The sequence below is a fragment of the Schistocerca americana genome, chromosome 2, assembly GCF_021461395.2.
Source record: "Schistocerca americana isolate TAMUIC-IGC-003095 chromosome 2, iqSchAmer2.1, whole genome shotgun sequence".
In the NCBI taxonomy this organism is placed as follows: Eukaryota; Metazoa; Arthropoda; class Insecta; order Orthoptera; family Acrididae; genus Schistocerca; species Schistocerca americana.
The window spans coordinates 532,911,407-532,934,549 of NC_060120.1; the positions used below are offsets into that span (position 1 = coordinate 532,911,407).

The 23,143-nt window shown below is 42.1% G+C and overlaps 1 protein-coding gene across 1 annotated transcript in view; it reads left to right on the forward strand.

The window, feature by feature from the left end:
• The first annotated feature begins 1,316 nt into the window (after positions 1–1,316).
• The window catches only part of LOC124594752 (toll-like receptor 2 type-2), a 173,830-nt gene continuing 152,003 nt past the window's right edge, over positions 1,317–23,143 (forward strand). Inside the window, exon 1 of the mRNA XM_047133136.1 lies at positions 1,317–1,570. Coding sequence (XP_046989092.1) covers positions 1,437–1,570 — 134 coding nt within the window. The 5' untranslated portion in view covers positions 1,317–1,436. The remainder of the gene's footprint in view (positions 1,571–23,143) is intronic.

The following is a 23,143-nucleotide window of genomic DNA, read 5'->3' on the forward strand; positions in this document are numbered from 1 at the left end:
GGGGGGGGGGGGGGAGGGGGAAGCTATTGAGGAAAGGAAATCCCCAAAACGAGCATGATAAATGATAATCACATCTGCTTAAGGAGTTATGCATTTTAACAGGTACTTCACAGCACATATTTTCTTTCATGAAGTTTGTTGTAAATAATGCTCTGCCGTGTAAAAGGAGCAACGATGTACGTAATTCCAATACCAGAAGATAAAGGTTGCCTTTAGTACGAAAATGGGCGCACAATGCTACAAGCAAAAGTTTTGATCACTTACCCTGTGATGCGAAATGTCTGACAGACAGTAAAGTTAAGTTTGTTTTCAAACTGAAGAGGTTTATCTTTGGCAATTCCTTGTATTCCATATTAGATTTTCTATTTTTGTAAAGTATAAAAGGTGGTGGGTACGAATTAGTAACTCATATCTCAAATCTGTAATTACAAAATAAATAATAGATAAAAAAATAAAAATCTGGTAAATAATCAGCATTTAGCAATTTTACAGATGTATGCGTAACGTGAATTTAAAATGACTGGTTATGAACTCAAAAGGCAGCCTCATCTATAAGACGGTGTTCTTTAGTAGACTGTTACAGTTTACAAAACAGAGATATTGGATATATTTTTGGAAACTATAGTGGCAATGAGACCAAAATCTTTGTTATAATGCATACATTTTTCATTTCATTCATATTGTTCTGGTGGCCTACAGCAATAACTCTCGCTTGCTTGATTATTTTTGTCCATTACTATACTTTTTATTTTTTAATTCCGGTGTGAGCTTAAGCCTACATAAAATTAGAGTCCTTACTGAACACTGATTTGATTCTCATTTGATCCAGTTAAGTGTTAATAAATTAGTCTTTCTTACGTTGATTCAAATGTTTATGCGGAACTATGCAGTACCTTTTATTGTTCACGCAAACAGCTGCCTTAATGCGAAGCTACGGCTGTGTATGTAATTTAAATTGGGGCACTTGCAATACGCACCGTAGTAGAAAATCAGTTAACGTATTTGTCCAGTAAAAAGAGGAGCTGGAAGTGAAATCCGACACTTCGTCTGTCATGAAAGGAAGACACGGCTGCAGTGGCCCAAGCTGACTAACGAAAGTCTTTTTAAAACACTTACTCCATAAATCGAACGCAAAATTCCTGCCAAGTTGCTGCTTCACTACACTGACGAATATACGTGACACCGGAAAACAGAATAAATACTCGTAGGATTAACACTGCAGTTTTGTTTGGCGTAGCTTGCTAGTTTCTATCGAACGTCACAGTAATACTGGCAACAGAACCTGTCCTTAGAAGCCACACGGAAATCCTTCGAAGCGCACGCGTGCACGTCAGCTCCTGGAAAGTTGCTACAACGACTGGGCAGTGCTGCCAACAGCGGCGACACGAAGGCTCAGCCGGTTGGTTCCTACGCGCCAGAGCCTCACTTCCTGCCGCATGTTGTGCTACGATCGTGCGTCGTTGCTTTCAGTGCGGGCGCCGTGGCCTCCATCGGAGGAATTAGTGCGCACCTATGTGGAGATCTCTCGCCGAGTGATGCTGCCAGGGGACGGCCGGAAGCTCGCCAGCAGGTGAGCACACCGCAGCGCTCACTCCCTGCTTCTCCTGCGTACTAAACGCCTCACGCACCAACAGCTTCACAAACAAACTCCTCTGCGTTTACAAATTGCGAGTGCCGCGAAATGATATCATCAGAAGTGCATAGCTCCTAAACGCTCAAATGGACGCTATACTGCCTACATCTGCTGTAGGATCTTTTTCGTTGCATTTTAATTAAACGAACGTAGAAACAGCAACGGTAGATTTTTTTGGGCATAAATGCACATCTTTAAATCGCTTATGTTTAGTGCATCATAGAAATGTACTGTTTTTGAAAAACATTTGGAAAATCGCCATGGTACCTTTGAAAAGGTACATTGGAGTCTCTGAGCCATATGGAGCTTCCTTCACCCTACTTCTCTTTCCTTCCTTTTCGTCTGGGTACAGTATATAATTAATTTATAGGGTGAGAACAAACGTATCAGTAATTTACCGTGTATTAAAATTTCTTGAAATGTATGGGCTCACAACAATTTCTTTTAATATTCATTAATCACCTTTGTGCGCACGTAAGTACCTACATTGCTAGCATGAACACTCACACACACACACACACACACACACACACACACATTCCCGTAGTTACGACTGCAAACAGTAAGTGACTTTCGTTGTTTGCCTCGCAGGTCGACTGAGTTCGAAATCATACTCATCAAGTGTGTATTTCGTTCGATCAACTCGTAATAGTGTCTTGGGTTTTCAGGGTGGAATGTGTGCTGACAAGCTTTATTTCACGTGTTCCAGTACACTTTTCTTTTTCTCCTACTGTACTTGTTTCTCTTGCAAAAATAGGCGAAGAAGATGTGAATCAGCCACTGGACGGCCTTCGCTACATCGCGGTAGACTTCAGGCGGCTTTTGTTACCATCTATCAAAGTCAACATCCGTGACTGATGAAAAGAAAACAAAGTATAATTTAAAAAAACACAAAAATAAAACAAAGAGGAGGAAGTACGGGAGCTTTCACGTATCAGCATATCAAGAGTTCTCAATTTTAAGTATCGTAATATAAAAAAAAAACTTCTTCACAGTTTAGTAATGCGCGACAGTCTCTGACTACAATACGCATCTTGATGTTTCTTCTGTAACAGTATACGCCGAAATTGTGAATAACTGGCCTGATAACGAGGCAATAAAAATCTGTGCGAATCAATATTTAATGGCTAATGAGTAAAACAGACACTAAATATTTCTGTTTTTCTGTCACAGAGAAAGAGCGGTCACTTTTATAATTGTAAGCGAACGGGGATGCTTTTAATGTCACTCGAGCGTTGATGCAGCATTTAGGAAAAATTACCTGGCTCAGAAGCCAAATGAGATTCTGCTCGAGGTCCCATCTAGGTACTACCGGTATTTCTATCTCGTGGCATACAAGCATTGATATATCAACATAAACAAGTGTTACACACCGAAATGGAAACTTCTTTGTTCCAAACTAGATTTGAGAAGTGTGTCAAACAAATTCTAAACCTCAGGTAACAAGCAGAACTCACGATGAATACCTATTAGGATATCAGTTAGGTTGACTTCATTTGCAATCATTCTCCACCAGAAATAATTATAGGTTAACGACAGTATTTTTGAAATTTTTACTATAAACATGTCGCTACTCTTACAATCTACACCTCAATTTGACCTAGGTAAGAGCATAACGCAGGATGCTATTAAACATGGGTTCTTGATTCTTCCACATAGACTTTCCAGCGAAGCTAGTACAGTTCATGCGCAGCTTGCGCTCTAATATTTTCGCTGGACAAATGAATAAACTGGAATGGTTTCCAGCGTTTTGGAGTGGCCTTTTCTGCAGTACATATATAAATATTCGTTCACAAACCATACTTCTTTTGAGCGCAGTAGTACTGATGTTTCTCATGCCGTGATTGATTCATCTTTATTTAAAAGTTGACACCAGCGATTGTTAATTTTACATGTCCTGATTTCTTTCGCGTTCCCTCTCCATGTGACAATAAGTTTCTTTTTTATATAGTTGTTGGCCTTTTGGGACACGATCGCAGCCAGTCTAAACTTTGTAAGCATCAGACTATTGTTGCTAAAACTTCCCAGAAATTAAAAACAAATTTCCGTGACATGGTGAATAGCACATACAGTGGCCTCTCCGTAAACAAGCAGGAGTAGTAGGGCTATGAGACTTCAAGTGCAGTCTGCACTGTTGCCACATTTCCCTCCTCTCCCTATCCTAATGATATCATCAGTGACTTCATGTAGTGTTGCTAGACTGTTCCTGCCACGCCCACCCCTCTGCAAATGTCCAGCTAACCTATGTCCAAATGGTGAGGAATTCAAAATAACCCAGTTGCATTACGGGATTTTCTCTCACTCCTGTGATATCACTCTGGAAAAAGGACAATTGACCTAAGTGTAAAACGACAGAAAGTTCAAAGATTCCAAGAGGGGACATTGTCCTAATGAAGCAAAATTCTAAAAATTCAAGGTGGTGATCCAAGACGGCAGAGCCATGGAATATGAGCACAATCCTATGATTTCACAATCAAAGACGGAGGGCCTGTAAAAGTGGACACATCACTATGATATCACAATCCAGTATACTGGATCTGAGGGATATGGGCACAGGCTGCATTCTTGCTGTGTCATTCGTGCAAAGCATAGAATTTGTTCCTAAGTTTAAAATGGGAGGAAATCAAAAAAATCATTGGTTTTCCCCACTCCCAAGGCATTACAGTCCACTTGTGCAATTCCCATATTTAATGTTTAAACAACTACCGCCACTGCTGGGATAGTATACGAATAATTGTATCTTTATTGAAATAAACATCACACTGTTGAGTGCCCTGTGGTCTCACATCGCAACAACTGGAGCGTACTCACATTGCTGCCGCCTGGAAGGTCACACTGTTGAACTGTTGGAATTGCCCCATCATCGCAACAGCCACCAGCCTCCATGTTGCACTGGAGAGAACCACACAGAGACATATTACATGTATACTACCGATTCAGCTGCCTAATGTGAAGTGCAGGACTGTAATTCCATTTCCCACTTGTGATACGTTATTTGTGACGGCACTGGAGTTACAGTTCATGTCACCTAAGTTAAAATGGAGGGAAAATTTGTAAATGTAAGAAACATAATCATATTTTAATTCACATTCAAACATGGTGGGAAATTCATAATTCTAATAAGTTTAAAATGAACTACAGCACACACATACATTCTGCAGGCGAAATTCAGAAACTCACAGGAGCTCCTTTGTCCTCATGGAGAAGACTTGTGAAATGACTCAGGAGAAAAAAAATGATTTAGGTACCATTCTCGTAAAATTTACCACACAAAAATTTTGTGTGGTGTGGATGGCTGCCATGTCAATGGCCAGACCCACAGATACATACAAGTATGTGAAGCTTATCTACATCAGACATGTACCAAGCACACTGAGAACGAAACATAATATATGAAGTGCTGAGTCAATACGTAATTTTCAAAATGTTACAAATACAGGTGTCTGAAACAATGACAATTTTATGAGAGTAATGTTCAGTAACCTATTTGTGGGAGACATTTCATAACAAAAAACTATCATTAGCGCTATGAACAAGGCTCCAATGCTACCTGTTTGACGGAAGGTGGATACAGCAGCCCAAAGACACACCAAGTAAGAACATTCCGGAGGTGCATATTACCGGGCCACGTCCAGGTAGCTGTGAGCAGGCACGGGAACTGAAGGCGCCCCACGATCGGATGACGTGTGCGTTTCGCCCTCTACACGTTCGCTGGCGCCTTCCCTACGACGTCCCGACGTGCTACACTTTTTATAGTTACCTAAGTGTCTATAGTAGCAAAGAACACGGAAAAATTTGAAAAGGAGTGGTGTGATATAACGGTTTTTTATTTTTTTAAATGAAGTTTCTCGGAAAATATGCCGTTCAGTACAGTAGTTTCTGCATTTACTGTATGGCGTAATGGACTTTCTAACGAGACAGTCGGACGAAAGGAAGACATCGCAGCAATTCAGAGTCAAAATCGGATAAATCTGCGGTGGAATCATTTAATTTTACTTCGAAATCGGTTTACTTACTGCTGTAATTGGCGAATATTGTAACGAAATCAATAAATTTGGTCATAGTAAGGAAGATCATCATAGTAACCTTACAGTTAGACAACGCAAGAGTACTTCAGCAAGAATATCGTGTTTAGGACAGTGGAACTATTGAGAAGTCGATGTAGTGTTTACGATTTCAGTCACCTGACTGTGGATGAAGGTTTTTCAGCAGTTCTGATCACTTTGTATCCCACTTAAAGCAGTACTGAACCGATCCATAGAGCCGCTTTTCTAAGGTCGTAACTTGTACCTTGGTAAAAGTAGCGTTACTGTCTTATACCTTCAAGTGCCACAACTAGTCCTAGAGTGTTGGAGTAGTCCTTTCGATTAGTGTAAGTTTTGGATTGCTGTAGAATAGTTGAGCAATGCCAAATGTCATAGGTTCGTCCTTGAAGACAATTGGCGGCGCCCTACACCCATTCGCAAGCATTGCAGAAGACCTGAAGTAAGTTAACTGTCAAACACAGACATCGAATGTTTCTATAGATTTTTAAATTATTTCTGATGAATGCAGGTACGTTTCCTTCAACATGGACGTTGTATGGTTAGACTTTTTCTGACCAATGTTGCGAACGCGCATGATAGCGTGATCTTCAGTTACGACTTAACACTACACAGCTTATGGCAACCAATTCTTCTAGGTTTCCATAGGTATATGACATGACATGTTTACACACAACTCCTGTGAATGGTGGGTACAGAGCTGACGTCCAATAACAGCCCAGATGCATTCATATCAGAGAATTTGGTGACTAAGACTTGAATGTGAGTACTCCTCAGACCACAGTATCAGAATTTGAGCCTTGTACTGTAGTAAGTTATAAGGGTGGGAAAACTTGTTGATATACGTAGGTATGGTTCGTTTGGTGTAATTGGTGTAGTATCAATGGTTGTAGTGGTGATACATTCATTCCAGAGATTCAAATACTGGATCTGATGGCAAATACAGTAAGGTAGTACCAGTAGATTCATATTATAGATTCAAATAGGTTCACAACGAGCTGCAGTAGTAGCAATAGTAGTAGTAGTAGCAGCAGCAGCAGTAGCAGCAGCAACTCCCAAAACGTTGGGGTGAAAATAGAATAGCATCTCCATCACCTGCACCACTAAGTCAGAACACAGGCAAGTACATTTTTACACGAGATAAAACAGTTCAGCTGTTTCCATGTCAGAGAGTGACACATAGCAGTTCATACATTTTTCGTTCGTTGTTGGATTACCATTTCATTCCTAGAAAAGTTAAAAAGACGAAAAAATAATGCCGTTAAACATTTAATATATCAAAATTATTCTTTGATACTGAATTTATTATGAGAAAAATGTACTTACTCCAGCTAAGATAGGATTCCAACACGCAGCACATGATGAAACGGATTATATATGTTTAACACAAACAACGATATGTTTGTATGGAAAGATATAGCACTACCTTATCCTCAAGGAAAAAAAATTACACAGATGAGCATTGTTGGTAACCCTTATAGTAGCATGTGCTCTGTGGATGATACACTTGATGCTCTATAACTAATAACAGTTACAGCTTCGTGAACTTTGGTATTAGCTGTAGCACTTCCTGTAATTAATTCATCTTTGTCCTGTTGTATAGTATATGTAATGGGGAAAAACTGAACCACCAAAAGATAATTAAAGTAGAGCAATGAAATGCTGGCTATACATTTGTCTGTCTAATATATTTAAGTGATTAACATGGAAAGACCACAGGTTAATGTACACACAAGATAATCCACTGCAAATGTGAACTGCTGGTTCATTAATGATCAGTGTAACTACCAGAACGTTGAATGCAAGCTTGCAAACGTGCATGCATTATGTTTCACAAGTGTTGGATGCCAGTTTGTGGAATGGAGTTCCATCCCTTTTGCACTTGGTCGGTCAATACATGGATGCTTAATGCGGCTTGTGGAGACGCTGGTGTTGTCGTCCAATAACGTCCCATATGTGCTAGATTGAAGATGATCTGGTGATTGAGCAGGCCCTGGCAACGGGTCATCACTCTGTAGCACATGTTGGGTTACACCATGGTATGTGTGTGAGTGTTATCCTTTTGGGAAACATCTCCTGGAAGACTGTTCATGAATGGCAGCACAAGATATCGAATAATCAGACTGACATATAAATTTGCCGTTAGGCTGCGTGGGATAACCACGAGAGTGCTCCTACTGTCTTAGGAAATTGCACCCCAGATCATAACTCCAGGTATAAGTTCATTGTGTCTAACACGCAGACAGGTTGGTTACAGACTCTCAACTGTCTTTCTAACCAACACATGGTCATCACTGCCACTGAGGCAGAACCAGCCTTCATCAGAAAAAACAATAGTCCTCCACCCTGCTCTTCAATGAACTCTCGCTTGACACCACTGGAATCGCAAATGGCGGTAGTTTGGGGACACTGGAATGCACGATACTGTGTGTCTGAATCGGAGCTGTCCTTGAATTAACGATCTGTAACAGTTCATTGGGTCTCTGGAGTGACAACAGCTGCTGAAATTGCAGCTACCGATGAGCCATAGCCATAAGCCAAACATGATTGTCTTCCCTCTCAGTAGTGCCATGGGCCATCTGGGATCAGTCTTCGTGTGACCAACATTCTCATGACCACCGCTGCCAGCAGTCTTGAACAGTGGCCACATTCCTGCCAAGTCTTTTTGCAGTATTGCGGAAGGAACTTCCAGCTTCTTGTAGACCTGTTACATGACCCATTCAAACTCAGGGAGGTGTTGATAATAGCGTCTTTGTCACCTTAAAGGCCTTCTTGACTAACATCGACTCACTATGCCCCATCTCAAAGGTAACTAATGCTCGCGACCGTTACTTCGTGTATTTAAAGAAAACCCCATATTTGTATCCTCATAGTGGCGCTACTAGCGGAATTCTTATGCAGCTAGCTCCAAATCTGAATGGACACCACATCTCAGACGTAGGTACACACCACACAATTCAATATTGGTGCTGTGATTTTTTTTTATCAACGTATTTTTTCATGAAATTTGCTCCACATAAAACTTCTGTAGTATTCATCCAGTACAGGTGGCTCGGCTCTGAGCACTATGGGACTTAATATCTGAGGTCATCAGTACCCCAGAACTTAGAACTACTTAAACCTAACCAACCTAAGGACTTCACACACATCCATGCCCGAAGCAGGATTCGAACCTGCGACCGTACCGGTCGTGCGGTTCCGGACTGAAGCGCCGAGAACTGCTCGGCCACAACAGCCGGCTGTACAAGTGGCAAAATTGGGACAGTTTCTGGTACACCTATGGAAGCGATATGATCACAGTACACCCGCTCCCAAGGACCAAATACATACAGCATGGCCGAGCGGTTCTAGGCGCTTCAGTCTGGAACCGCGCGACCTCTCTGGTCGAAGGTTTGAATCCTGCCTCGGGCATGGATGTGTGTGATGTCCCATACTGCTCAGAGCCATTCGAACCATTTGAACATGCAGCATGTTAAAGAGTTTGTGTCACAGGACTGCTGCATTCGTTCCCTGTCTGACAGACGGTACTGGAGTCTTTCCCATAGCACTATTGATAGCTTTTCCTCATGAAATGTCTCTTATCAGAATGTCCCTATTTTAGACGTCTGTATTTTACGATTTTGATGGTTACATATCAACTTGATACTCTGTATAAATGTGTTTCATTCTCAGTGTGCTTGATAGAAGTCTGATATATATAATCTTTAAATGTTTGAATGCATCTTTCGGGATGGCTGTTGACACAGCTGCCATCCATTCCACACAGGATTTTTTGTACTTAAATCCTTTTTTTTTCTTTTGCTCTTGAGCCACTGCACAAATATTCGCCATAAGGACAATCTGCATCTGTGATTTTTTTATTTTCCCCTGCAGGATGTATGTGTGGGCTATCGTTCATTTTAAACTTAGAAGAATTTTGAATTTCCCACAAATTTTCGAGGCGGGTTGAAGTATAAGTGTGATTTGTGTATTTTCAAACTTCATCTCGTTTTAAATTAAATTACATGGGGTATAATTGCAGTGCCATCACAAATAACATAATTATGGTGTGAATTGGAACTAAACTCCTGCACTTTACGTTAGGCAGCCGAATCAGCAGTATTTGTGTGGTAGTTCCCTGTACACTTCTCTCCAGGATGATGAGGACAAGGTGGATAATGGCTGTGATGACAGCAAGGAGACTGAGTCGGCTCCACTTGGTGCGATGCGAGTCCAGGGACACACCATGGTGCGGTTGTTTGAACATTACATGTGAGTATAGCACACGTGGACTGTAATGCCATAGAAGTGGGAAAAATCAATGATTTTTTTAATTTCCCACTGTTTTGAACTTAGTACCGATTTCTAAATTTAGCAGAGGTGGCTCTCCACAAATGCTGGTGCTGGTTTATGGGTCTAGTAACAGTCAGTGTAGCATCACCTCGTAAGATGACATATATTGTCAGCTCATCCCCAGTGCGTTGTTGGTGTTTTAGAATAAATTTTCTGCTGAGATATTTTCTATGTAGTAATAAGGGCGCTTCAGTTGTTTCAACCAAAAGTATCATCAACGGAATAGATTCTAGAGCTCCTATACACAATCACAGTGCTTCGTATCGATACCTGTCAAATGTCTGCAGCAGCTTCCTGGAGGCCGAGCCATACAACATGCAGGTGTAATCTAGAAGAGGCCACAGCAGCACGTGATACATTTGTAAATCTATTGTGGGATTCATACCCCATATGTTTCCCATCGTGGTACAAAGTATATTCAGAGCACTTCCACACTTAGCTTTGACGTGGGCTTATTGGCGGGGCCATCAAATCTTAGTGTCTATATGATTGCCCAGAAATTTAACACATCCTTTAAAGAGAATCTGGTAATCACCTAGCCATATGGCTTCAAACGTTTTAAAATATGCTGACTGCTATCTTAATCCATTCATCTGTAGTCAGTGTTCGAAGTGGCGTACTGATTCACTCAAGCTATTTGTAATCGCTGAAATACGCAGATCTTCGACGTATTTAAGTAAGCTAATTCTGTCTCATAGGACAGTATAAATGTTAAACAACAAGAGAAAGAGCACTGAATCTTGCTCCACCCCTGTACTGATCGTCCTTGGTCCGATGGAATGATCCGAATGGGATGGAAATCGGTAGATGTGCTGTACATGTACACACAAAAATATAATTACAATTTCAGGTAAATTGGATGCTTTATTCAAGAGAAAGAGCTTCATAAACCAAGCAAGTCAATAACGCGTTGGTCCATCTTTGGCCCTTAAGCAAGCTGTTATTCGACTTGGCACTGATTGACAGAGTTGTTGGATGTCCTCCTGAGGGACATCGTGCCAAATTCTTTTCAATTGGCACATTAGATCGACAAATCCCGAACTGGTTGTACGGCCCTGCCCACAATGCTCGAAACGTTCTCAATTAGAGAGAGATTCGGCTACTTTGCTGGCCAAGGTAGGGTTCGCAAAGCACAAAGACAAGCAGTTAGAAAATCTCACCGTATGCGGATGGGCATTACCTGAAATGTAAGATCAGGATGGCTTGCAATAAAGGGCAATTCTGACTGTGCAATTGACAATAGAATCAAGACAAGAGGCAATGTAAAATGGTGCAAGATGTTCGAAATTTTGAGAAAAATAGGGATAAGCTAAAGGAGAGACGGTTAATATATAGTATGTGCAAGAGCCAAGAGCTAATAATAACAGTGGACGACCAGGAACGAAGTGCTCGGATTAAGAAGAGTGTAAGACAGGGATGCAGTCTTTCGCCTCTATAGTTCAGTCGGTACATCGAAGAAGCAACGAGGGAAATAAAAGAACGGTTCAGGAGTGGGATTAACATTCAGGATGAAAGGATATCAATGATACGATTCGCTGATGATATTACTGTCCTGAGTGAAACTGAAGAAGAGTTAGCCGGCCGCTGTTGCCGAGCGGTTCTAGGCGCTTCGGTCGCAGGTTCGAATCCTGCCTCGGGCATGGATGTGTGTGATGTCCTTAGGTTAGTTAGGTTTAAGTAGTTCTAAGTTCTAGGGGAGTTGTGAAAAAATGGTTCAAATGGCTCTGAGCACTATGGGACTTAATATCTGAGGTCATCAGTCCCCTAGAACTTACGACTACTTAAACCTAACTAATCTAAGGACATCACACACATCCATGCCCGAGGCAGGATTCGAACCTACGACCGCAGCGGTCGCGCGATTCCAGACTGAAGCGCCTAGAACCGCTCGGCCACCCTGTCCGGCCGGGACTGATGACCTCAGATGTTAAGCCCCATAGTGCCCAGAGCCATTTTTTGAAGAAAAGTTACATGAGCTGCTGAATGGAATGAACAATCTGTTGAGTACAATGGACTGAGAGTAAATCGATGAAAGACAAAAGTAATGAAAAGTGCCAGAAATGAGAACAGCGAGAAACTTAACATCAGGACTGATGGTACGAAGTAGATGAAGTTAAGGAACTCTACTACCTAGGTAGCAAAATAACCAATGACGGACGAAGCAAGGATGATATCTAAAGCAGACTAACACTGGCGGAAAGGACATTCCTGGCCAAGTAAAGTCTGCTAGTACCAAATACAGGTCTGAATATGAGGAAGAAATTTCTGAGAATGTAGGTTTGTGTCGTAATGAAACATGGGCAGTTGGAAAACCGAAATAGAAGAGAATTGAGGCATTTGAGATGTGATGCTACAGATGAACGTTGAAAATTAGGTGGACTGATAAGGTAAGGAATGAGGAGGACCTGCGCAGAATCGGAGAGGAAAGCAATATGTGGAAAACACAGACAATGAGAAGGGACAGGATGATAGGACATCTGTTAAGACATCAAGGAATGACTTTCACGGTACTAGAGGGAGCTGTAGAGGGCAAGAACTGTAGAGGAAGACTGAGACTGGAATACATCCAGCAAATAACTGAGGACGTAGGTTGCAAGTGATACTCTGGGATGAAGAGGTTGGCACAGGAGAGAAATTTGTGGCGGGCCGCATCAAACTACAGTGTGCCAAACCGTAAGTTATTTCATCGTCAACCTTCACTCTGTGAGTTACACTCAATTATCTGCACCAAAATATACGTCTACCTTGAAACATAATTGGCGAAAGCTAGGTTAAGACACATACCCACATCATCATGTGAAAATATAATTAGTGTGGTTTTTTATATTGGACAGCTTGAATGCGAAAGATACTGAATATAAAAACGTGACTTCAGTGAGGCGTGCATATTGTTCTCTTCCACTTGGTTTTAACCACTTCATCGAAATCCCATCTGCATTGTGAGAACTAATATAAGCGCTATCAGGAGTGAAGGTTATGTATGTTTTGCGCTGTTAGAATTACTTTAAGCAGAGGGTTTTTGCCACTCTTGATTTAAAATGTAATGACGCACTGACGTCACCGAATTACGTCTAATTTCTCACCTATGGTATTGATATCTTGATTACTTTGTTTCCCTCTATTAAAATGTCACTTGCGGCGGAATACAACGTTTGAATGGCACCCACTAGCCTGCATAGTTACAATGTGAAATTTAAACGTGAAACAACATTCATTAACATTACTCAAACAGCATAACTAACAGGACAGCGATTTCATGACAAATATAAAGTGTCTTTTTTCTCGGAAAGCGATCAGAATCATAATCACGAACGTACTGAATTCACAGAGCGACGTGGCTCAGTCGTTAAGAAACTGGGCTCGCATTGGGGAGGAGTGCGGTTTGAATCCCCGTAAGGTTTACATAGTCTGTCGTTTCCATAAACTGATTATGACCAACGCGGAGCCGTTCCTCTAAAAAAGGACACGGCCAATTTCCTTTCACATCTTTCTTCAACTCAAGCTTATGCTTCATGTTTATTGACATGTCGGACCACAGGACGTTAAACCATTACCTTCCTTCGTAGTAAATGTTTATACATTACGTGGAAACCCTAGCTTGGTATGATATCTCCCACACAACATCCGTTAATGTCCCTTTCTAACCTCTTGCTAAGTATGGAGACCCTTTCATGAGAAGCAATCAGGTTGTCTTCTTTCGAGTTGACGGTTACATCCTATCAGATTTGAAAAGCCTGGCGAGTCGTATTGAATGTTGGTGGCGACAAAAGATATATTGTTTTTGACAGAGGAAGGACAATTGGTCCAACAATGCAAATGGGACATGCTTCCACAACACCACAGAAACCTGATCGAAGCAGCACTACTTCTTAGACTGTCTGGATAAGGACTTTCCGGCAGGACACGGATTTCGCTGCTAGAAAATGAATATCCTGACGGGGTAATTAAAAGTTTCAGAGAAACTTTATTTCTCCGCTTTATCACACAATGTTTTGAAGAGATAATAGTAATAAGAGCCATGGATCTGATAAACTTTTGTTGACACTTTTTAGCTAGGGTGTGCGCATTCAAAGGGAGGCGTTAATCTTCACGGATGCTTTATTAGAACTCTCTGTTACCAGGGAAAGGCGGCTGCCTTCGATGATCTATAAGCTACCACACCTGCAGAAACGATACGTGTTTACAGTCACCAAATAAGTGGGTATCGGCGGCAGAAGCGCAGTGCTCCTCCGGAAGTTTTGAAACGTCTGTTATCGGGTGTCACGCAGTCACTCGCTGTATGGAATCTCCCTAGAGATAGGGGATATACGGAACGTCCTGGCTAAGCACGCCTTGTTTGGCACAATTATTGCCAACTAACGTCGTGCGGCCGAAACTTCCCGTGACTTTGCTGAAATCCGTTTCCTGAATGACTTACGATTTCCCAGTGCCGGCTGCTTAAGTATGTCCTTATTTGCACTTTTGGACAGAAATGCTGTTCTGTTCTCTCAGAATCGAGTTTACTAGGTTGTCAGAGCTACTCTATACTTCTATTTTACTTTTGCCCTCTACTACATGTAGCTACTGAGAGATAGCAATACTACATGTTCTGATAACGACAGTAGGACTGAAGAGGTATTATGAGTAATGAAAATGGTTTCATACCTATTGCTTGTTTCGTATTTTAAGTCAGTGGATTTTTACTGTGATGTTGTTGTTGTGGTCTTCAGTCCAGAGACTGGTTTGATCCAACTCTCCATGTTACTCTATCCTGTGCAAGCTTCTTCATCTCCCAGCACCTAATGCAACCTACATCCTTCTGAATCTGTTTAGTGTATTCATCTCTTGCCCCCACCCATGAACCATGGACCTTGCCGTTGGTGGGGAGGCTTGCGTGCCTCAGCGATACAGATAGCCGTACCGTAGGTGCAACCACAACGGAGGGGTATCTGTTGAGAGGCCAGACAAACGTGTGGTTCCTGAAGAGGGGCAGCAGCCTTTTCAGTAGTTGCAAGGGCAACAGTCTGGATGATTGACTGATCTGGCCTTGTAACAATAACCAAAACGGCCTTGCTGTGCTGGTACTGCGAACGGCTGAAAGCAAGGGGAAACTACAGCCGTAATTTTTCCCGAGGGCATGCAGCTTTACTGTATGATTAAATGATGATGGCCTCCTCTTGGGTAAAATATTCCGGAGGTAAAATAGTCCCCCATTCGGATCTCCGGGCGGGGACTACTCAAGAGGATGTCGTTATCAGGAGAAAGAAAACTGGCGTTCTACGGATCGGAGCGTGGAATGTCAGATCCATAATCGGGCAGGTAGGTTAGAAAATTTAAAAAGGGAAATGGATAGGTTGAAGTTAGATATAGTGGGATTAAGTGAAGTTCGGTGGCAGGAGGAACTAGACTTCTGGTCAGGTGACTACAGGGTTATAAACACAAAATCAAACATGGGTAATGCAGGAGTAGGTTTAATAATGAATAGGAAAATAGGAATGCGGGTAAGCTACTACAAACAGCATAGTGAACGCATTATTGTGGCCAAGATAGATACGAAACCCACACCTACTACAGTAGTACAAGTTTATATGCCAACTGGCTCTGCAGATGACGAAGAAATTGAAAAAATGTATGATGAAATAAAAGAAATTATTCAGATTGTGAAGGGAGACGAAAATTTGATAGTCATGGGTGACTGGAATTAGAGTGTAGGAAAAGGGAGAGAAGGAAACATAGTAGGTGAATATGGATTGGGGCTAAGAAATGAAAGAGGAAGCCGCCTGGTAGAATTTTGCACAGAGCACAACATAATCATAACTAACACTTGGTTTAAGAATCATGAAAGAAGGTTGTATACATGGAAGAACCCTGGACATACTAAAAGGTATCAGATAGATTATATAATGGTAAGACAGAGATTTAGGAACCAGGTTTTAAATTGTAAGCCATTTCCAGGGGCAGATGTGGACTCTGACCACAATCTACTGGTTATGACCTGTAGATTAAAGCTGAAGAAACTGCAAAAAGGTGGGAATTTAAGGAGATGGGACCTGGATAAACTGAAAGAACCAGAGGTTGTACAGAGTTTCAGGGAGAGCATAGGGGAACAATTGACAGGAATGGGGGAAAGAAATACAGTAGAAGAAGAATGGGTAGCTTTGAGGGATGAAGTAGTGAAGGCAGCAGAGGATCAAGTAGATAAAAAGACGAGGGCTAGTAGAAATCCTTGGGTAACAGAAGAAATATTGAATTTAATTGATGAAAGGAGAAAATATAAAAATGTAGTAAATGAAGCAGACAAAAAGGAATACAAACGTCTCAAAAATGAGATCGACAGGAAGTGCAAAATGGCTAAGCAGGGATGGCTAGAGGACAAATGTAAGGATGTAGAGGCCTATCTCACTAGGGGTAAGATAGATACTGCCTACAGGAAAATTAGAGAGACCTTTGGAGATAAGAGAACCACTTGTATGAATATCAAGAGCTCAGATGGAAACCCAGTTCTAAGCAAAGAAGGGAAAGCAGAAAGGTGGAAGGAGTATATAGAGGGTCTATACAAGGGCGATGTACTTGAGGACAATATTATGGAAATGGAAGAGGATGTAGATGAAGATGAAATGGGAGATATGATACTGCGAGAAGAGTTTGACAGAGCACTGAAAGACCTGAGTCGAAACAAGGCCCCCGGAGCAGACAACATTCCATTGGAACTACTGACGGCCTTGGGAGAGCCAGTCCTGACAAAACTCTACCATCTGGTGAGCAAGATGTATGAAACAGGCGAAATACCCTCAGACTACAAGAAGAATATAATAATTCCAATCCCAAAGAAAGGAGGTGTTGACAGGTGTGAAAATTACCGAACTATCAGTTTAATAAGTCACAGCTGCAAAATACTAACACGAATTCTTGACAGACGAATGGAAAAGCTAGTAGAAGCCAACCTCGGGGAAGATCAGTTTGGATTCCGTAGAAACACTGGAACACGTGAGGCAATACTGACCTTACGACTTATGTTAGAAGAAAGATTAAGGAAAGGCAAACCTACGTTTCTAGCATTTGTAGACTTAGAGAAAGCTTTTGACAATGTTGACTGGAATACTCTCTTTCAAATTCTAAAGGTGGCAGAGGTAAAATACAGGGAGCGAAAGGCTATTTACAGTTTGTACAGAAACCAGATGGCAGTTATAAGAGTCGAGGGACATGAAAGGGAAGCAGTGGTTGGGAAGGGAGTAAGATAGGGTTGTAGCCTCTCCCCGATGTTGTTCAATCTGTATATTGAGCAAGCAGTAAAGGAAACAAAAGAAAAATTCGGAGTAGGTATTAAAATTCGTGGGGAAGAAATAAAAACTTTGAGGTTCGCCGATGACATTGTAACTCTGTCAGAGACACCAAAGGACTTGGAAGAGCAGTTGAATGGAATGGACAGTGTCTTGAAAGGAGGATATAAGATGAGCATCAACAAAAGCAAAACAAGGATAATGGAATGTAGTCTAATTAAGTCGGGTGATGCTGAGGGAATTAGATTAGGAAATGAGGCACTTAAAGTAGTAAAGGAGTTTTGCTATTTGGGGAGCAAAATAACTGATGATGGTCGAAGTAGAGAGGATATAAAATGTAGGCTGGCAATGGCAAGGAAAGCGTTTCTGAAGAAGAGAAATTTGTTAACATCCAGTATTGATTTAAGTGTCAGGAGGTCATTTCTGAAAGTATTCGTATGGAGTGTAGCCATGTATGGAAGTGAAACATGGACGATAAATAGTTTGGACAAGAAGAGAATAGAAGCTTTCGAAATGTGGTGCTGCAGAAGAATGCTGAAGATTAGATGGGTAGATCACATAACTAATGAGGAAGTATTGAACAGGATTGGGGAGAAGAGAAGTTTGTGGCACAACTCGACCAGAAGAAGGGATCGGTTGGTAGGACATGTTCTGAGGCATCAAGGGATCACCAATTGGTATTGGAGGGGAGCGTGGAGGGTGAAAATCGTAGAGGGAGACCAAGAGATGAATACACTAAGCAGATTCAGAAGGATGTAGGTTGCAGTAGGTACTGGGAGATGAAGAAGCTTGCACAGGATAGAGTAGCATGGAGAGCTGCATCAAACCAGTCTCAGGATTGAAGACCACAACAACATTCATCTCTTGGTCTCCCTCTACGATTTTTACCCTCCACTTTGCCCTCCAATACTAAATTGGTGATCCCTCGATGCCTCAGAACATATCCTACCAACCGATCCATTCTCCTAGTCAAGTTGTGCCACAAACTCCTCTTCTCCCCAATTCTATTCAATACCTCCTTATTAGTTATGTGATGTACCCATCTTATCTTCAGCACTCTTCTGTAGCACCACATTTCGAAAGCTTCTATTCTCTTTTTGTCCAAACTATTTATCGTCCATGTTTCACTTCCATACATGGCTTCACTCCACACAAATACTTCCAGAAACGACTTCCTGACACTTAAATCTATACTCGATGTTAACAAATTTCTCTTCTTCAGAAACGCTTTCCTTGCCACTGTCAGGCTACATTTTATATCCTCTCTACATCGACGCCGGCCGCAGAGGCCATGCGGTTCTAGGCGCTACAGTCTGGAACCGCGCGACCGCTACGGTCGCAGGTTCAAATCCTGCCTCGGGCGTGGATGTGTGTGATGTCCTTAGGTTAGTTAGGTTTAAGTAGTTATAAGTTCTAGGGGACTGATGACCAAAGAAGTTAAGTCCCATAGTGCTCAGAGCCATTTTCTACTTCGACCATAATCAGTTATTTTGCTCCCCAAATAGCAAAACCCCTTTATTACTTTAAGTGTCTCATTTCCTAATCTAATTCCCTCCGCATCACCCGACTTAATTCGACTACATTCCATTATCCTCGTTTTGATTTTGTTGATGTTCATCTTATATCCTCCTTTCAAGACACTTTCCATTCCGTTCAACTGCTCTCCCAAGTCCTGTCTCTGACAGAATTACAATGTCATCGGCGAACCTCAAAGTTTTTATGTAATTTATTTAATAATTTACTGTGATATCAAAAATAATACACTGCAGATATTTGATACGAAACATAATATAGTCACAAAATAATAGAATTTTATAAAATCGGATATTTGGTGTACATGTTTCCACTGCATATCTTTTTCTGATTAAATATCTCTTTATATTTCTATCGTGTTTTATGTATGTCTTAAAGAAATGTAAAAATTTTCTCAAAAATCTATTTGTTCACAAACATCATGTTAGTCAGTAATTCGATTGAACTGTAAGTTCACTGGCTTTGACTTTCTACGCCTCTGTAACTACTATTATTAATAATTTACCCATCGAAGCATTGAGTCACCTGCGTTAGCTGTTATTGTTGGACGGGGCCTGCACCTGTGCTGCGTCTCGCTTTTTGAATTCGTAATCTTTTGGCTACGAAAAATCACAAATTCCATGTTTTGCACTGTCGAATAAAAGTCGGACAATGGCATTTTTACAAGAGCCAGATTAATGAAAATGGTATATCAATAACACAAACAAATATTACTCATTAGAAAATACCCTCTCCATATTGCTGCAACATAGCATTAGCCTTCGGCTATTCATGGCAACTGTCTCCTAGTAGACATTATTAGCAGCTGAAGCACCGCCTAAAATATTCTTATTTTTAATTTCTGTAAAAATAAGTCAAAGTTCTGACTCAATTACAAACGAAGGAACGAAATGAAAGTCATGAAATATGTTATCATTTGCTAGAAGTATTTGCGATAGGCGCTGGCCTGCTTCTTGTATTCGAGATTTAGGACTTGTCAACGCAAGTAAGCGGCAGCTGACTGACTGCTGGATGCAAAAGAAAGCTGCGAGCGGTAATATTTCAAGCTGCTCCAAGAACTGGACACGGATGAACACCTGGGGGCAATTTTCAACTGGATCACACAGGTGAAAAAGAGTCTCTTTGACTATGAGGTCGCGGAGAGTAGTCAGATGCGAACACTGGTGGGGAATGTAATAACAACGGAGCATCAGCATGCCCCACTGCCACATGGTTCGGACATAATTGCTTCCTGGTCGGAAATGTGTTAGGTTGGTGCATAAGTTCGTAGCGTTTCTGTTTTGCCTGTAGGTATTCCGGTTGCTAGGGTTTATTTATCGATTGTCATTTTTTATTTGTAGTTCAGTACTGCTATGTGAGTTTACATGTTGCCATTTTGTCATTTGTAGGTAGTGAGTGGAGCTGTGGACGCTAGAAAATGGAGCAGCACGTGGAGAAATCGGAACATTTCCGCCATATTCTTTTGCTTGAGTTCAAGAGAGGGTGACAGCAGAGGAGGCGGCCAGAAACAATTGCGCGATGTATGGGGATAATGCGACAGAGCACGGCAAGAAAATGGTTTCTCGTCTTGAGGAGGATCGCTTTGACGTTAGTGACTCTCCACGTTCAGAAAGACCTTCACAGTTTGGTGAAGGTCGTTTAAACACATTAATCCACAATGATCCACGTCAGTATAGTCGAGAAGTGGCGAATGCGATGAACTGTGATCATTCCACCGTCGTGCGACATTTGCATGCAATTGGGAAGGTTCAATAATGGGATACGTCGGTACCACATGCTGTAAGCCAAAATCACAAATATCAGCAGGTGGCCATATGTGCATTTCTGCTCACTCGTTGTCAACTGGTTCGTGAACAACACCGTTCTTTCCTACCTTATATTGTTACTGGTGACGAGAAATGGTGTCTTTATGATAACATAAGGAAAAGAAAGGAATCGTTTAGCGCAAACAAAGCAGCAACTCCCACTAAAAATACCGCAAAAGAAAATGTTATGCATCTGGTGGAACAGCGACAGTGTGGTGTACTACGGAATGCATACCCGAGGTGTATCCAACACTGCTGACATTTATTGTCAACAAATGAGACGTGTTGCCGCCAAGAGAGGCTGCGTAAAGTGATGCTACTCCACGATATCGGCCGCCTGCATTGTGCTATACTGACTAAGGCACCCTCAGATTTTCACCTTTTCCGCTCTCTATCAAATAACCTTCAAAGAACTTCCTTTACGAATGAAAATGCGCTCCCAACGTGGCTCGACGAGTTTTTCACCTCAAAATCGCCTGATTTCTACAGTTGTGGAATCGAAAAGTTACCCCACCGTTGGCAGATGTTTGAAAACAGTGAAGGAGAATATATCATTGATGACCAGAGTCTCTGTTACGAGTAACTGTCGTGTTCATTAAACTTATGAAAAACGCTTCGAAATTATACACCAACCCAATACTTACACGCTTTACATAAACATCGCTACCTTTTTTTTACCTAAAACATGGCCGAATATCTGACCGCTTCCAGCTCTAAATATGCCCATTAAGTGAGAACACCAGCAAACTTTCCTGTAGCTAAGCGACCTTTCTTCATTCGACTTGCCTCCCAACAGCAAATGAAAAACTTTTGAAAACGTCGCATATTAACGTCGTAGCCAAGTCTCGAAGGGAGAGCTTAACTCTGTGGCATAACAAGCTGCATCTCTCGGCGAAACTTGTAATTCGATGGAAGGGGTGTACTGCTGCAGATTCTTTGCTATCAACAAGCAAAATCAAGCTTAGCTTCCCTGTAGCAACTCAATTCCATGTGAAGTAATAATTATTTCATTTATTAACGGGTCAGTGTGACACAAGAACGTTCTAGTCTTAGTAGAAAACCTTTACCAAATTTTGCTCCACGAATAGCAGAACTGCATGGTCTTCGCACTGCTCTCGTGGGGCTGTTAGTATGTGTAGGCTGGCAGGGGCAATGGGCTTCATCTTCACCATTCGCTACACAACGACAGCAGCCAGCGATCACTGTAATTACTTGGTGTTTTGAACCAAGCGGCGCCACCGCCCAAACTAAAAGTGCCCCGTAAAGCCGCAGGTGTAGTGGCAGTCTACTTCTTCCAGCAGCCGTCATACACCTGCCGCCAGGGAGACAGTCCAGCGACGACTACTGCCAGACGCTTTAAGGCAAACGAAAGCCATACCGCGAATGCCCATTTAAAAAGATTCAAGAACCAGCATTAAACGAGGAATCTAAGAGTATATCACAATCTCGTACGTACACTTGGGTAACAAAGGTCACGGGGTAGCGAGATATGCATATACAGATGGCGGTAATATCGTGTATACGAGGTATAAAAGGGCAATGCGTTGGCAGAGTTGTCATTTGTACTCGAGTGAATCAAGCGAAAAGGTTTCCGACGTGATTATGGCCGCACGGCGGGAACTAACAGACTTGGAATAGTAGCTGGACCTAGACGCAGGGGTGATTCCAACCCGTAAATCGTAATGGAATTCAATTTTCCGAGATCCACAGTGTCACGGGGTTGCCGAGAATACCAAATTTCAGGCGTTACCTCGTATCACGGACAACACAGTGGCCGAGGGCCTTCACTTGACGAAAGAGAGCAGTGGCGTTTTCGTGCAGTTGTCAGTGCAACAATAATCGCACAAACGTATCTGTTGGGGCAGTGCGGCGAAATTTGGCTTTCAGTGGGCTATGGTAGCAGAACGACCGATGCGAGTGCCCTTGCGTCTGCAGCGCCTGTCCTGGGCTCGTGACTATCGGTTAGACCCTGGACGACTGAGAAACCGCGGCTTGGTCAGATTAGTCCCCATTTCAGTTGGTAAGAGCTGATGATAGGGTGCGACTGTGGCGCAAACCCCACGAAGCCATGGACCCAAGTGGTCAACAAGGTACTGTGCAAGCTGGTGGTTGCTCCGTAATGCGTTTACATGGAATGGACAGGGTCCTGGCTATGTACGGCTACTTGGATACCATTAGAAGCCATTGATGGATTTCATGTCCCTAACCACGAAGGAATTTTTATGGACGACAATGCGCCATGTCACCAGGCCCCAATTGGACAATTCCAACGATTTGGCTGTCCAGATCGCCCGACATGAATCCCATCGAACATTTATGGTACATAATCGAGAGGTCAGTTTATGCATAAAATCCAGCACCGGCAACATTTTCGCAATCGTGGGAGGCTACGGAGGCAGCATTGCTCAATATTTCTGCAGGGGACTCCCAGTGACTTGTTGAGTCCATGCCACGCCGAGTTGCTGCATTACACAGGGCATAAGGAGGTCCGACACGATATTAGGAAGTATCCCATGACTTTTGTCACCTCAGTGTAGT